Source organism: Ursus maritimus (assembly GCF_017311325.1).
Source record: "Ursus maritimus isolate PB19 chromosome X unlocalized genomic scaffold, ASM1731132v1 scaffold_X1, whole genome shotgun sequence".
Classification (NCBI taxonomy): domain Eukaryota; kingdom Metazoa; phylum Chordata; class Mammalia; order Carnivora; family Ursidae; genus Ursus; species Ursus maritimus.
Genome location: NW_024423319.1, coordinates 73,096,612 through 73,111,649, shown reverse-complemented (window position 1 = coordinate 73,111,649; position 15,038 = coordinate 73,096,612). Strand labels below are relative to the sequence as shown.

Below are 15,038 nucleotides of genomic sequence, written 5' to 3'. Positions count from 1 at the left end.
TGATTTCCCCCCCCCAGCAACTTACAGATGTTTTCTACTGTCTTCTAGCATCCACAGTTTCTGAGGAGAAGTCCATTGCTATTGGAATCATAATAGTGATTATGTTCATTGCTATTGGAATCATTATAATGATTAAAGTAAGCGTTTTTTTCTCTCTCGCTGCTTTCAAGATTTTCTCTTGATCTTTGGTTATCAGCAGCTTGACTATGTTACACGTAGGTGCAATTTTCTCCATATTTATCCTCTTTGGGCTTTGGTGAGCTTGAATCTGTAAATGTATGTGGGTTTGGGTTTTTTTTTTTTTGTTTGTTTGTTTGTTTTTGCCAACGTTGGGAAGTGTTCAATCATTATTTTTTCTAATAAAGTTTCTGACCCCATTCTCTCTTTCCCCTTCTTCAGGGACTCTAATCATACATATCTGAGACTTCTTATGTTCTCCCACAGGTCTGCAAGGCTCTGTGTGCTTTCTTTCAATCTTCTCTCATCTTCAGGTTAGATACTTTCTATTACTATAATTTCAAGTTCACTGACTCCTTCCTCTGTTCTCTAACTCTGTTTTTAAGTCCATCTAGTTAATTTTTTTATTTCAGATATTGTGTTTTTCAGTTCTAGAATTTCCACTTAGTTCTTTTTTATATTTTCTACTTTTCTGCCAAGGCTTCCTATCTTTTCATTCATCACTGGGGTATTTTTCTCTCCTCATCAAGCATCATCATCTCAGGGTGAGCTTCCATCAATTGTCTTTTCCCTGAGAATGGGTCACATTTTCCTGATTCTTTATATATTGAGTAATTTTACAGGGTTTCCAGGACTTTGTGAATGTTATGTTGTGGAGATTCTGGATTCTGTTATATTCCTCTGAAGAGTGGGGATGTACTTGTTTCAGCAGGCAGTTCACTTAGTTAGATACTAACTGAAAACTCTGCCTTGCCTGTCACAGGTGGCAACTCAAATATCAGTTCTGTTTGTTTCAGTCGTAGATGGAAGTTGCTTTGAGCCTGCCCTATCTATGCATGCGTGGTTCAGGATAAGTCTTGAGGAGAATTCATACAGATAATTTAGGGTTCCTTTTCTCAGGATCTCTTTCTGAAATATCCCCTCATTTCCTAGACACTGTGGTTGCCCCAGGCCCAGTCCTCTGGTTCTTCAGGCTAGAAAGATGAGGGTTTCCTAATGTAGTTTTAGTGGTGTGGCTGGTGAGGGCTGCCTGCCCTCAGGCTAAAGCCATAAAAATGGGAAACTTGTCCTATGCTGTTCCCTTATTCCCACCTCCCTCCAATAACTGCCTGCTTTTGTTCACTGTTTGGAATTGTCAGTGGTGTGTGTGTGTTTTATTCAGAGTTTATAGTTGCTATCTGTTGAGAGTTTACTGCATCAAACTGAGCATGGAATCTGTGAGAGATTCTCAGATGAGCTTACTTCATATTTTGGGGGGAAATCATAGCCTTCAACTTCTCTTTTTTTCACATTAACATTTCTCTAAATTATCACTCATCTTCTCTTCAGAGAAAACAAGAGGTAAGTTGTTTACTTTCTCCCTTTTTCCCATCACCTCCTGTTTTTGGCAGGAACTACAATTCATCCATCTATTCATTTGGTTATTCAACAAATATGCATTAAGCCAGGCATCATGCCAGACATTAGGGGCAACAAGAGTAAGTAAAAATAGAACCTACTTCACTAAGACTGCTCTCTTTAGGGTTATCAAAGGTCTGTCTCCTTCTTTTTTAAAGATTTTATTTATTTATTTGACACACAGAGAGAAAGCACAAGCAGGGGGAGCAGCAGGCAGAGGGAGAGGGAGGGGGGGAAGCAAGTTCCCTGCTGAGCAGGGAGCCAGTCGCTGGTCACGGGGCTTGATCCCCCCTGGGATCATGACCTGAGCCCAAGGCAGATGCTTAACCTGAGCCAAAGGCAGAGGCTTAACCAACTGAGCCACCCAGGCACCCCAAAGGTCTGTCTTCTTAATTACCAGATCAAATAAATGTATCTCAGTCTTATCCTCTCCAACTTCATTGCTCCATCCTCCACTGACTCTGGAGACCAGCCTCTCCTTACAACTTTCTCCTTTGTATTCCAGTTCTTCCATCTCATTTATTTTTCCTCTCATTTTCCAGGTAGAGGAATTCTCAGAGACTTTGTCCTTGGTGCCTTTCTTCTCTTGTCCTTGGCAGTCTTACTCAATCTTAGTGTTTCAACTGCAACGTACATGCATGCCAAGACTCCTAAATCTCTATCTTCAGCCCTGACCTCTCTCCTGAGATTGAGACTTGAATTTCAGCTATTTGTCTCCACCTGGTTGCCTAACAACCCCATTAAACTGCACGTAGTCAAAAATCCAACTCATTATCTAGCCCCTGAAACTGATCTTCCTCCTGTGTTTCCTACTTGCTTAATTCCTGATACTGGAAGCATATAATTAAATAAGAGCTGGACCAGGGCTGTTGCAAAAGGGATTCTTGTGCTGGATGGGAAGTTTGACAATAGGGAAAGCTCTAATGTCCCTTTCAATTCTATGATTCTATTATGTTCCCAGCACAGTGCTATACACTTCCTTCAAGGAGCTCACAATTGAATTGGGGGAGACAACAAGTGAGTGATCTCTAATCCTGACTTCAAATGCAGCAGGAATTCAGAGAAGGGAGATAGTATGCATGGAGGTAGTAAGAGAAAACTAAACTCTAACTCTTCAAAGGTAGAAGCTGTGTTCCTTTATTTCGTTCCTATCCTCACAGCACCATTCTCTACACACTGTAGAAACTCCATAAAGACTTCTTGAATGATTTTGTAATCACTGTTAATGTTTACTGAGTACACATTAAGTGCATAGTTCTTCACTAAATGGTGCATAGGTTAACCAAGATTTGATACAGACTCTGACATTTTTCCATCATTCAGTCAACCAACAAATATTTACTGTGTCTATTAGTTGCAAGACACCGTGCTAGGCATTAGGGGGGTTGCAAGATGCAAGAGAAATAGAAGTTTTAGTCTCTTCCCTTACAGAGTTTACAGTATGGTTGGTAAGATGAGACATAAATGCACACCAGGCTAATTAAGAATGCAACTCAGGGCCAAATGAACATTACAGACAATAAGTCTGTAAAAATTTTAAAATTTACTGTAGACTGGACAGATATGGAGGTTTCATGGAGGAGGTAGGACCTCCACTTGGCTTTGAAGGATGGGCAGGAATTAAATAGGCTTGAAGTTCTCATAGTTATTAAGAAAATAGAATTCAACACAAAAAGTTTCAGGCTAAAGACCAAACAGATGAAGAACAACATCTAGGCAGGAGCAGGCAGCTTACCCCAGAATGTTATTGAGCAGTTGTTAGTGACATTCCACCCCTTCCCACCATATGCACTTCTTTCTTTCTCTCCTTTTTCCTTTTTAAATTTTTTTTCGTATTATTCCCTTTGTGGTGCCATACAGGGCTAAAAGAATCTTCTTTGAGAGGCTGGTTAAAGACCTGGGCTCCAAAACCAGGCTGTCTGGGTTCAAATCCTAGCTTTACCACTTATTAGCTGTGTGATTTTGGGCAAGTTGTTTAATCTGTCTGTGCATCACCAATAAAATGCAGATATAAAGATAGCACCTATGTCATAGGCTTGTTTTCAGGATTAGAAGGGTTAAAATATCTGAACTACTTAAAAGAGTGCCTGGCAACTTAGTAAGCTCTTGATAAATGTTACCTTTTATTAAGGGAAGAAGGCTAACTAACTGCAACATGATGATCTTTCCAGGTCTTATTGTTGCTGGATAATTCATTAGATAATTAACAAACATCTATATGGAAGCTGGAGGACAGACCCATGTCAGCTGAAGAGTTGGGTCTTTGGCAACCCTGAATAAACCTGCATAGATGCTCACACACTTAGGCCTCATCACTTTTTCCCCAAATTGCCCTCACCCCTAGGTGACCCAAAGAGATTTCAGTAAAATAAATACAATCACCAACTTAAGTAGAGAAGCTGAGTATTTAAAGGACACTTCGTCAACATAAGGAGGGAACTGACAACTCTCAGGAGGTATTTACAGTAGAGACTTAGCCCTTAGGGAGGGCCAGGTGAACTTAGGGTTAAATGAACTTCTGGAAGGGGAGAAGTCAGTGATGCTAGTAGGCAGCTAGATAGGTGTGTGTGGAAAGAGAACAGGGTTCTACAGAAAGGCGGCTAAACTCTGGATCCACATTCCCTGAAGTATAAATTGTGCGTCATGAGTGCTGTTCTCTGGTTTTCCTCACTGCATTGCTTCTTTTACACTCAGATCTCCCCCCATGCCCTCCTTGCAGTTCCAGACCCATGTTCCCAAGAATACAAACACCCCGAATTATAAGGCTTTTGATTTGCCGTTTCCTTGGGACAGTCTGAATAAAGACTAGAGAGAACTTCTTGTCAGTATGATTGCATAACACGGACTTGGAGATTGTGCAATCTCCCTTTGGAAAAATTTATGAGCAGGAAGATGGACAGGCATTTGATTAAGGTACAGTATTCCTCATGGGCAGGAGGATGAACTAATGAGATTCCTTCCAATTTAAGGATCCTAAATCTCTGTCTTCCTGGACTCCTTCTGGCGAGGAATGAATGTGGTCAAGGAAACCCAATAGAAAAACAGGTATTGCTCATATTGAGTTTTGATGTCACCTGTTTGCCAAGACATTTGACTGGACTGTTTTTTTTTTTTCTTGGTGTGATAATTGAGGTACAGAAGATAACTGTGCCTTGTTCAACATCACTTGGTAACTGCGAAGCTCTGTGCCTCTCACGAAAAACAAAAAATTGTGTGTGTGTGTGTGTGTGTCTGCGCGCGTGTGCGTGCGCATACGCTCACGCGCCAGCTGGTAACAGCTGTTATCTGTTATTACTGCAAAGGATTTAATTAGCCCGGTACCTTCTGCTCTCCTCCCCCCCATCAAATCTTTCTCTTTAAAAAAAAAAAAAACACCTGTATTTACACCTCGTTATGAGTTTAACTTGTACAAGTCTCCTAGGGCTATTTGATTTTAAGCCTTTATCCCTTCACTTACCTGTATATTCAACTTCCCACTTTCTATGAAATCCCTCTTCTCCAGCTGTTGAATATACTCAAGTCTCTTCTCCCTTTAAACAAACAAACCCTTTTTTGACAGTGCATTGCCCTCTAGCTACCACATTTCTTTCTTAGGCCAGCTTCTCAAAAGAATAGTTGCTACTAAATGTCTCCACTTTTCCAGCTCTGATCTGATCCTCAGTCCAAAGTCATCAGGGCTCTATCCCTCATGCTCCATTGAAATTGCTCTCATTTAAGCAATTGTCAAATTTAGTGGACAGCTCCCAGGAGTTATATTATTTGACTGTTGCACTGTATTAAACGCTGTTAACTACCTAGTTGCTTGCTCCTTTTGGAAAATTTCTTATCCCTCCCCTTCAGATCACTATTGTCTCCTGGTTCTCTTTCTACCTCAGACTACTTCTTCCTGGTCTCCTTCCTAAACTTCTCTTCCTGTGCCTACTCTTTAGTATTTTTTCCCAAATGGAAATTCTTTTTTCTGATTAAAAAAAGAATATATGTTCATTATGTAAAAATCGGACCCTTTAGAAAATTATAAATAAAAACATAAGTTCCAACTGAAATCTCACCACACAGAGGTAACCACTACTAACATTTTTATTTATATTCTTCCAGTCTATAAGAGTTATATATATCATATCCAGTAATACAAATGGTGGGGCGTCTGGGTGGCTCAGTTGGTTAAGTGTCTGCCTTCGGCTCAGGTCATGATCCCAGGGTCCTGGGATTGAGTCCTGTGTTGGGTTCCCTGCTCAGAGGGGAGTCTGCTTCTCCCTCTCCCTCTCCCCCTGCTTGTGTGTGTTCTCTCTCTCTGTCAAATAAATAAATATTTTTAAAAAACCAAAAAGATGAAAAAAAACCCCACCAAATGGTACCACATTACAATATATTCTACCAGTTTTTTTTTTTTTTTTGCTTTTTTTGTGGGCATCATTCCATATCAATGAGTATAAAACATCATTTCAAATGGATACAAAAGAGAACCCTGAATTTGGCCATTTATACAAAAGACTGTGTTTGATGCAGGAAGTAACTGAGATACAAAGTCTGTAAAACATATGACCCACTACTCCTATGTGAGACTTGCCATATAAACCCATTTGCAAGTTACAAAAGAATGGCTACAAAAAATTCCGTTGCATAAAATGGACAATTATTTACTCTAAAAGACAAGCTCCACATACTGGTATCTTTATGTGACTGTTTATTTTCTCAGGATAAATTATTAGAAGTGAAATTTTTGAGTTAACAGTTTCCATAAATAACATTAAAAATTTTTTTTAAGTACAAAAGTACTTAAACACAAATGCAATGAAAATGAAAAACAACTCTCCCTGCTGTCCCTGACTCCTGTTCTCCAGAGACAACCAGTATTACAAGTTTCTTGAGGTCAAAGTTTCTTTCAATTCATACTGTCAATTTGCCTCCCAGAAAAATTGCACGGAATTATACTTTCATCAACACTGCCTGCTTTTACCAATTTTTTAAAAGATTTTATTTATTTATTTTTTTGAGAGGGAGAGAGAGCACAGAGGGAGAGTGAGAGGGAGAAGCAGACTCCCCGCTGAGCAGGGAGCCTGATGTGGGGCTTGATCCTAGGACCCTGGGATCATGACCCGGGCCGAAGGCAGATGCTTAACTGACTGAGCCACCCAGGCGCCCCTGCTTTCACCAATTTTTAAATCTTCTGCCCTTGACTCTTCACATTTTTCTTTCTGCACTCTATGCTAATGACACCCAAATCTCTATCTCTAACCCTTCCCCCACCGTGGAGCTCCAGGCCAGTATTTCCAGCTGCCTGATGGACATCTCCATCTGGGTGTCCTACAGATACCCCAGATTTTTCTAAATGGAACTCATGGTCTTCCCTCCCAAACTTACTCTTCTTTTTGTAATTCTGATTTTGATTGGTGGTACCAGCATCCACCTAGTTATCTAAATCAGAAACCTAGTTGTCATTTTCATTTTCTTTCCTCTCCCCTCAAATAGTAATAATAGCTAATAGTTACTGAACACTTACTATTCGCATGTATTTTGTTTCATTTAATTCTCACAAAAGCCCCAGAGGTGGTTTTTAGTCTTATCATTTCTATTTTACAGATGAGGAAAACTGGATAACTTGCTCAAGGCCATACAGCTAGGAAGAAGGGATTTAAACCCCGGGGCAGCTTAAGTCCCTAGCTCACACGCTTAAGCCCTATACTACCACCATATTTAATCAGACACGAGTTTTACCTATTTCCTCAATCTCAGTCCATCTCTTTCCTTTTCTTTATTCCCACTATCACCACCTGATTCCGAATCATATTGTCTATACTCTCATAATTAGTCTTGAACATTCAATTCAAATACATCTTCCGTGTTGCCTGAAAAATAATCCTTCTTGGGGCGCCTGGGTGGCTCAGTCGTTAAGCGTCTGCCTTCGGCTCAGGGTGTGATCCCGGGGTCCTGGGATTGAGCCCCACATTGGGCTCCCTGCTCTGCTGGGAGCCTGCTTCTTCCTCTCCCACTCTCCCTGCTTGTGTTCTGTCAATTAAATAAATAAAATCTTAAAAAAAAATAATAATCCTTCTGACACACAAATATGATCATGTGTTTTTTTTTAAGATTTTATTTATTTATCAGAGAGAAAGAGGCAGGCAGAGGGAGAAGTAGGCTCCTCACTGAGCAAGGAGCCCCACGTAGGACTTGATCCCAGGCCCCTGGGATCAGGACCTGAGCCAAAGGCAGGAACTTAACTGACTGAGCCACCCAGAAGTCCCTGATCTTGTCTTTTTTCCTGTTAAAAATCCTTCAGTGTAGGGGTGCCTGGGTGGCTCAGTCGGTTAAGCGTCTGCCTTCGGCTGAGGTCATGATCCCACGGTCCTGGGATCGAGCCCCGCATCGGGTTCCCTGCTTGGCAGGAAGCCTGCTTCTCCCTCTCCCACTCCCCCTGCTTGTGGGTTCCTCTCTTGCTGTGTGTGTGTGTCTCTGTCAAATAAATAAATAAAATCTTAAAAAAAAAAATCCTTCAGCGTAGGGGTGCCTGGGTGGCTCAGTCAGTTAAGTGTCTGCCTTCGGCTCAGGTCATGATATCAGGGTCCTGGGATTGAGTCCCATGTGGGGGGGGGAGCTTGTTCCTCTCCCTCTGCCCCTCCGCCCCCACTTGTGCTCACACACTCTCTCTCTCTCAAATGAATAAGTACATAAAATCTTTTTAAAAATCCTTCGGTGGCTTCCTATCACATAATTCCTAAAGCCAGAGATCCTTTGCTTCATTGCGTGTCCCCAGTCTACCTCTCTAAGCACTTTCTTTACGCAATCTGAATTGGTGACACCTGCCTAAAAATATGCTGTTTCTTATCGTGATGACTTTGCATATGCTATTCCCTCTGCAAGAAACTGCCTTTTTCTCATTTCCACTTCTATTCATCCTGTATATCTTTTCATGTCTGTCAAACTCAGATGTTTCCTCCTCCAGGAAGCCTTCCCTAACTCCTGCAATTATTCATGTGCTGCTTTGAACGCTTATTTTGTATTTGTCATTAGTTTTATTTACTTGTCTCCCAGTCTTTTAGTAAAGAATGTTAACTGTTTGAGGGCAGAGACTCCCTTACTCAACTCTAGGTCTTTACTGTTTAGCATGGTGCCTGGCACATAAGTGGTTGCTTAGTAGATATCAGTTAAATTGAATTAAATAACTTAACTGTGAAATTATAGGGCCTTGTAATCTGTTGCAAGGATTTCAGGCATCAGTGACATAGGAAATAGCAGAAGAGGTAGGTGCAGGGAGGAGAAAGGATGACCTAAAATCACCACCCTTGATGTGGGCCATGTATAAATTAGTCACATAAATATCAATATGTCTACAGATATTTTCTCATTTAGACACATATTCTATCTCCATTATGGGCTGCAAGCAACCTCTAAGCAGTGCCAAGTATGGAGTTCTGCAGACTAGAGACAGAGGTATGAAATAAATGCCCTCAATTTGCTGAGAAATAAAATGTCTGACCACACCTGGGGTTAGCTTTATGTGGTAACAAGTGGAGGATGAAGTTATGCCCCAATTTTCCTGAAAAGTGAGAATGAGCAATCACGTTTACCCCACCCTCACTGCTTCCCTGGCACCCTAGTGCTGAATGCTCAGTTGCATGCGGAACGAATTGAAACCATCAGGGGCACAAGTGGCAGGGCTGCGTTCTAGATTCTTAGTATTGTTGTTGGAACCCCACCCTCCGGAGAACACCCTTCTATTTTCGCGCAAAACCCTGACTTATTCAGGTCACGGGGCTTCGGCCTATCACTGCAAGGTCCCGGTTTGCGGGGCAGTGCCCGCAGCCGATAGATACACGGTATAAGAGCATTTCTTGGGTTGGGGAGCAGCGATTGGCAGATTCCGCCTGTAGTGCTTCCCAGGGTATGGGGTGCTGCATACCAGAGATGCAGGTTCCGGGGCGGCCACAAACACCGCCCGGAAGCCTGAATGAGGCCTCCAATGTACGGGACTCACAGCCCTCAGCGTGGCCGCTATTCAGGGTGCCGGGCCCGGGGCCAGGGGAACGTGCGCGTGCGTGCGTGCGTGCGTGGGCGCGCGTGCGCGGCGCCGCTGTCTGTGGGTTGGCTGGTTATTTTGCAAACGGGAGGGGCTGTGCGCGCTCCTGCCTCCGGCCTCTGTCCCCCACCCCCTTCCCCGGTCCCGGTCTCTCCTTCGGAAAGATGTCGGACACGGCAGTGGCTGACACTCGGCGCCTTAACTCGAAGCCGCAGGACCTGACTGACGCTTACGGGCCGCCAAGTAACTTCCTGGAGATCGACATCTTTAATCCACAGACGGTGGGCGTGGGCCGCGCGCGCTTCACCACCTATGAGGTTCGCATGCGGGTGAGTCACGGGGTGAGGGAGACAGCTGAGGGAGGACCAGGCGGCTGGGCGGGGGGGGGGCTGCCGTGGGGACGGCTAACATTGGCCAAGACGCTTAGAGAGTCATTTGGGGGTTAGGGGCTTCATAGGTTTGGAGAGAGGTCTCCAGACTAGGTTGTGGCCCTAGGATACGGAAACTCCTGAGGGGGACATCGGACTGGGGTGAGGGAAAATAAGTACCTATGAGCAAGAAGTGAAGCATGGCTGGATAGGGTGGGGACGATGGAGAAGATTACAGTAAGGAATAAAAGGAAATAGGAATCCTGACTGTAGCGACAGAAGGAGGGAAGGAAGAGTGGCAGAGGGCTGGGGGGATGGAAAGCCAAGGTGGTATATCGCTGGTTCCCATAACTAAACTAGGTTGTGGGAAGTCAGTCTGAAGAGGGAGGGCAGGACGCCCGATTTCTTCCTAATGAGGTCTCCCTGAGATGATGGAGTTAAGCAAAACCTGGATTAAAGGGAAGATAGACTCCAGGAAAGGGAGACAGTGGGCTTGGTAGAGCAGAAATAAGAAAGGGAGTCTCCTTGAGGTTGAGTGCTCCCCAGACTTGTGTAGAATTAGCATCTGAAGGAGAGAAATGTTTTGTGCTTAAGTTTTCTCAGGTACCACATGCTGTGTCTCTTGGTGAAGCCTGGCCTTGCACTGGGGTTGGTGGATTGTCAGTCAATGCTCTCATCCTGTGCTGATCCCATAGATTTGAAGTATCCAGGATGTTTGTTTCAGTATTGCCTCTCATTTGGGCTCTCTGTATACATATGGCCATTTGCCCTTTCTGTTCTAGATTAACATTTTGGGTTAAGACCGTGGTCTGTGGTTAATTTAATATATGACATTTCAGGACTGCCCCAGGAGTGGCTTCTTCCAATGTGCACTGCAGAGGACTTTATTCTCTAGTTCTTAGTCCACATTGCAAGGATGGAATGTGCAGATACAGTAGTGGTTTGCAGGTTCTTTTGCCCAGTTGAAGTGGTTACAGGCAAAAAAGTTGGAGAACCATTTTCTAATTTTCCTTATGTTTTTTTCTCAGACTAGAGGGCCAGAATATTCTCTATGGACAGCATGCTGCTCAAACAGCATTTGAAGACCTAAAAGAGTGTATGTGCTTTCATTTTTGAAAGAATGAATGAATTAAATGAAAGAGTGTGTCTCCTGCCTGGGCTTTGAAATTTAATTGAGAAATGATAATCTCCAAATTCCAAGTTTGGCCAAGTCCAAACTGAAGAAAGAAAATCGAAGCAATAATTGAGAAAAACTTGCCTTTTATAAGAACTACTTGGAATCCTCTCTTTGGGGAAGAATGGAAGTTAGATCCCTGAAAATACAATAAAACCTAGGAACTGTTAGTGATAGAAAACTTAATTACCTGAGGAAACCTGGGCATAACTTGTTCAATGTAAGGATTCTCTATTGTGGGGTTTTAGAGACAGTGTCTCCATTGCATTACCCAAGAGCGTTAGGGACTATGAATGAAATAGCTCTTTTTATTTAGATTTATTTATTTGAGAGATAGAGAGTGAGAGCATGTGGGTGCCCAGTGGGGAGGGGCAGAGGGAGAGGGGGGAAGGAGAGAGAATCCCAAGCAGACTGTGCACTGAGTGTGGAGCCTGACCTGGGGCTTGATCTCAAGACCCTGAGATCATGACCTGAGCTGAAACCAAGAGTCGGACATTTAACCAACAGAGCCACCCAGGCGCCCTGAAATAGCTCTCTTAAGGCATTTTTTAAAAAGATTTTATTTATTTATTTATTTGACAGAGAGAGACAGCCAGCGAGAGAGGGAACACAAGCAGGGGGAGTGGGAGAGGAAGAAGCAGGCTCCTAGCGGAGGAACCTGATACGGGGCTCGATCCCAGAATGCTGGGGTCATGCCCTGAGCTGAAGGCAACTGTGCCACCCAGGCGCCCCTTTTTAAGGCATTCTAATAACAACAGAGACTGTTCATCTAGTGCCTACTATGTGCCAGGCACTGAACTAGGTTTTAGTTTCTAAATCCTTACAAAAATGACATTTTACAGGTAGGTAACTGAGGAGGAATGCAGTTTTAGTAACTTTCCCAAGTACACATAGCTAATAAGTGGGGCTGGGATTTGAACCCAGGTCTGTCTGACCCCAAAGCCCATCATACTCTTTCCACTACACTTTAGTCTCTTTGGCAGTACTTATTTGCAAAACTTTAGTGTGCAAAATTTTTTTACCCATTAAGCTTTTAATCTGTCCTTTTCACAATTTTTAATTGTACGATGATGATAGGGTTGATGGCAGTTCCTAGTTCTGTGGGTTTGGGTTAATTTGTATTGTTTGTGTTAATTTGTATGGCTATCTAGGCTTTTAATATTTTAATTGAATTCAGTTTTGGAGAAAAGTTGAAATAATTGATTTTTAATTGCGATTTTAGGTGGTTGATCATGGTAGGAATTACAGGAAGCATGAGACTCAAAGAATGGGCTTTGGGAGTTAGGCATTGTGTATGGTAAAAGCAGATGGCACTTTTTTTTCTTTGTATAATAGTTAAATATTTCTGGAGCTGTTCTCTTTTATTTTGCTCAGGAAAGAATTCTCCCCTCCCACCCTCTTAAGAAATGAGGAGTGTGGAGAGGTTTCCTGGTGACTTCACATGATGTGTGTGGAACTTTCAAATGTCAGTTGTCCTGTGGACTTGAACTTTGTTTCTTTTTCTCCTTTTCTTTGACTTTGTGCTGATCAGAGCCAAAGGACTCTCTATATCCTGTTCCACAGAATCCTGTCTTCCTCATATGGTTTATAGGTTGGAGCTGGGAGACTATCTTACTTAGTACACAGTAGCCCCTTCCTTAGATGGCTAGGTGCTGAGATAAAAGGTCATTTTTGTCATCATCCTGTGGGGGTAGGGGAAGAATAGGATTTTTGTGAGTCAAAGGAGGAAGTCCACAAAATGGTTTCACTGTGTCTTGGAAGAATCTACTCAGCATTTTTCCCCCTTTTCTTTGGTCCTTCTGTTGGCTTCTGTAAAAGCCTACTAGTTAAGGTTCTACTGTTTGGGGATCACAGTATTTGTAATGAAGTCTGGTGGAAACCTAGAATCACGTGATACCAAAGCACTTTTTTTTTCTTGTAGGATTATTCCCCCCCCAGCTTTATGGAGATGTTATTGACATATAAAATATTGTATAAGTTTAAGCTGTACCATGTGATGATTTGATACCCATGCAGATTTCTTGCAGGATTTTGAGAATGCTCTCTATAATGGTTTATTTTGAATGGTTAATACATGCACATGGTACAAAATTCAAGATACAAAAAAAGATGTACTGTAAAAACTAAGTCTTGCTCCCTCCCTCTGCCCCTCTAGAGGTTCCCTTTTCCAAAGAAACCATTGTTTCCAGTTTTTTATTTATTCTTGTAAAGAATAGGTTGTAATAAAATATTACTTTACCTGTATCTCACTCTCCTTCAACTTATTGACATTCCTTGGACCTTGATCCTGGGTAGAGTTGTAACTAATGTAAGTTGGTGAGTTATTTAGCTTATGATGACCTCTACCTAGAACTGGATCCTGGAAAGACAATTTCCAGACATGAGGACTACAAAAGCATGATGTACTGAGGACTGTTTGAAGCACTAGCATAGCTCGAAGATATTCTTTTCATGCCCTGAGGCAGTTGTGGAGAAAGGAGAGAAACTAGTTCCTTTTATTTCCATCTGCTGATATGAATTGGCTGGTGGGAAATATAGTCAGTATTAATACATGTGGTTGGCCGTTTCTATTTAGAACTTGTAGGCAGGAGTGAAGATCAGGACTTTTTGTTTGTTGGTAGTTCATGTCGCCATTAGAGCCTTGGGAAAATTATCAATCATTAAGATGTGGGAATAAGCTGATTTATGTCAGGGAGCAGGCGATGGTAAGCCAAATTAATGTAATTGCTATTTCTGCTGGACTTTCTAGACAAGGAGAGGGTAAACAGATATATAGGGCCTCTATTAATCAATTGAGTATTTACTGAGTAACTTGCGTAGTCTGTATTTAGGGCGATGCAAAAGTAGTCACGGCTCCTGATTTCAATGAGATTAGAGTTTACTTAAGTAGCAAGACTAACATGATGGATAAAACAATAGTGTGTCAGGCAGTACTAAAGTATAAATGTCATAGGAAGGTAGAGGAGAGGGAGGCCAGTAAATTTAAGCTGGTGTTCTCAGGAAAGATTTCCTGGATGAAATGGGAGTTGATCTGGGACTTGTAGAATGGAGGGGATTTGGATGGGAAAAGCTGAGGAAGGCATACCTCGGAGGTGCTTTTCTCTTGTTCTTTACAGGAACTTAAATTCACTTTTCAATTGAAAATGTAATACGTGCATGTGATAAATCCAAATTGTTCAATGAAAAATGTGGCCCTCCTACCCATTCCAGTTGTTTAGTCTTATACTCTAAAGTCAATCACTATTATTATGAATAAACATTTTATTCATAAATATAAATATATATGCATATACATACCCCCCCCCTTTTTAAAGCAGGCTCCACACCCAGCACGGAGCCCAACATGGGGCTCGAACTCACAACTGTGAGATCAAGACCTGAGCCAAGATCAAGAGTTGGATGCTCAACAGACTGAGCCACCCAGGCGTCCCACATATCCCCTTTTTAATTGAAGTATAGTTGACACACAATGTTACCTTAGTTTCAGGTGTCCAACATAGTGATTTGACAAGTTTATACATGACACTGTGCTCACCACAAGTATAGCTACCGTCTGTCACCATTAACTACTATTACAATACCATTGACTACATTCCTGATGCTGTTATCCCCCTGACTTCCTCATTCCATAACTGGAAGCCTATATCTCCTATTCCCGTTCACCCATTTTGCCCATACCTCCACCCACCTCCCCTCTGGCAACCAACAGTTTGTACTCTGTATTTATGGGTCTGTTTCTGCTTTTTGTTTTGTTTCTTAGATTCCACATGTAAGCAAATTAAATGGTATTTGTCTTTCTCTGTCTGACTTATTTCATCATTTCACTTAGCATAATACCCTCTAGGTTTATCCATGTTGTTGCAAATGGGAGGATGTCATCTTTTTTATGGCTGAGTAATATTCCTCT

General features: G+C 42.2%; 1 protein-coding gene across 2 annotated transcripts in view; it reads left to right on the top strand.

Annotated features, from left to right (window-relative positions):
* Positions 1-9,622: 9,622 nt before the first annotated feature.
* SNX12 (sorting nexin 12) overlaps positions 9,623-15,038 on the top strand; it is a 9,351-nt gene continuing 3,935 nt past the window's right edge. The window contains exon 1 of one of the 2 annotated variants that reach the window (XM_040630781.1): positions 9,623-9,906. In XM_040630781.1, coding sequence (XP_040486715.1) covers positions 9,754-9,906 — 153 coding nt within the window. In that variant the 5' untranslated portion in view covers positions 9,623-9,753. Of the gene's footprint in view, positions 9,919-15,038 lie in introns of both variants that reach the window. The other variant, XM_040630775.1, reaches the window with a different exon arrangement.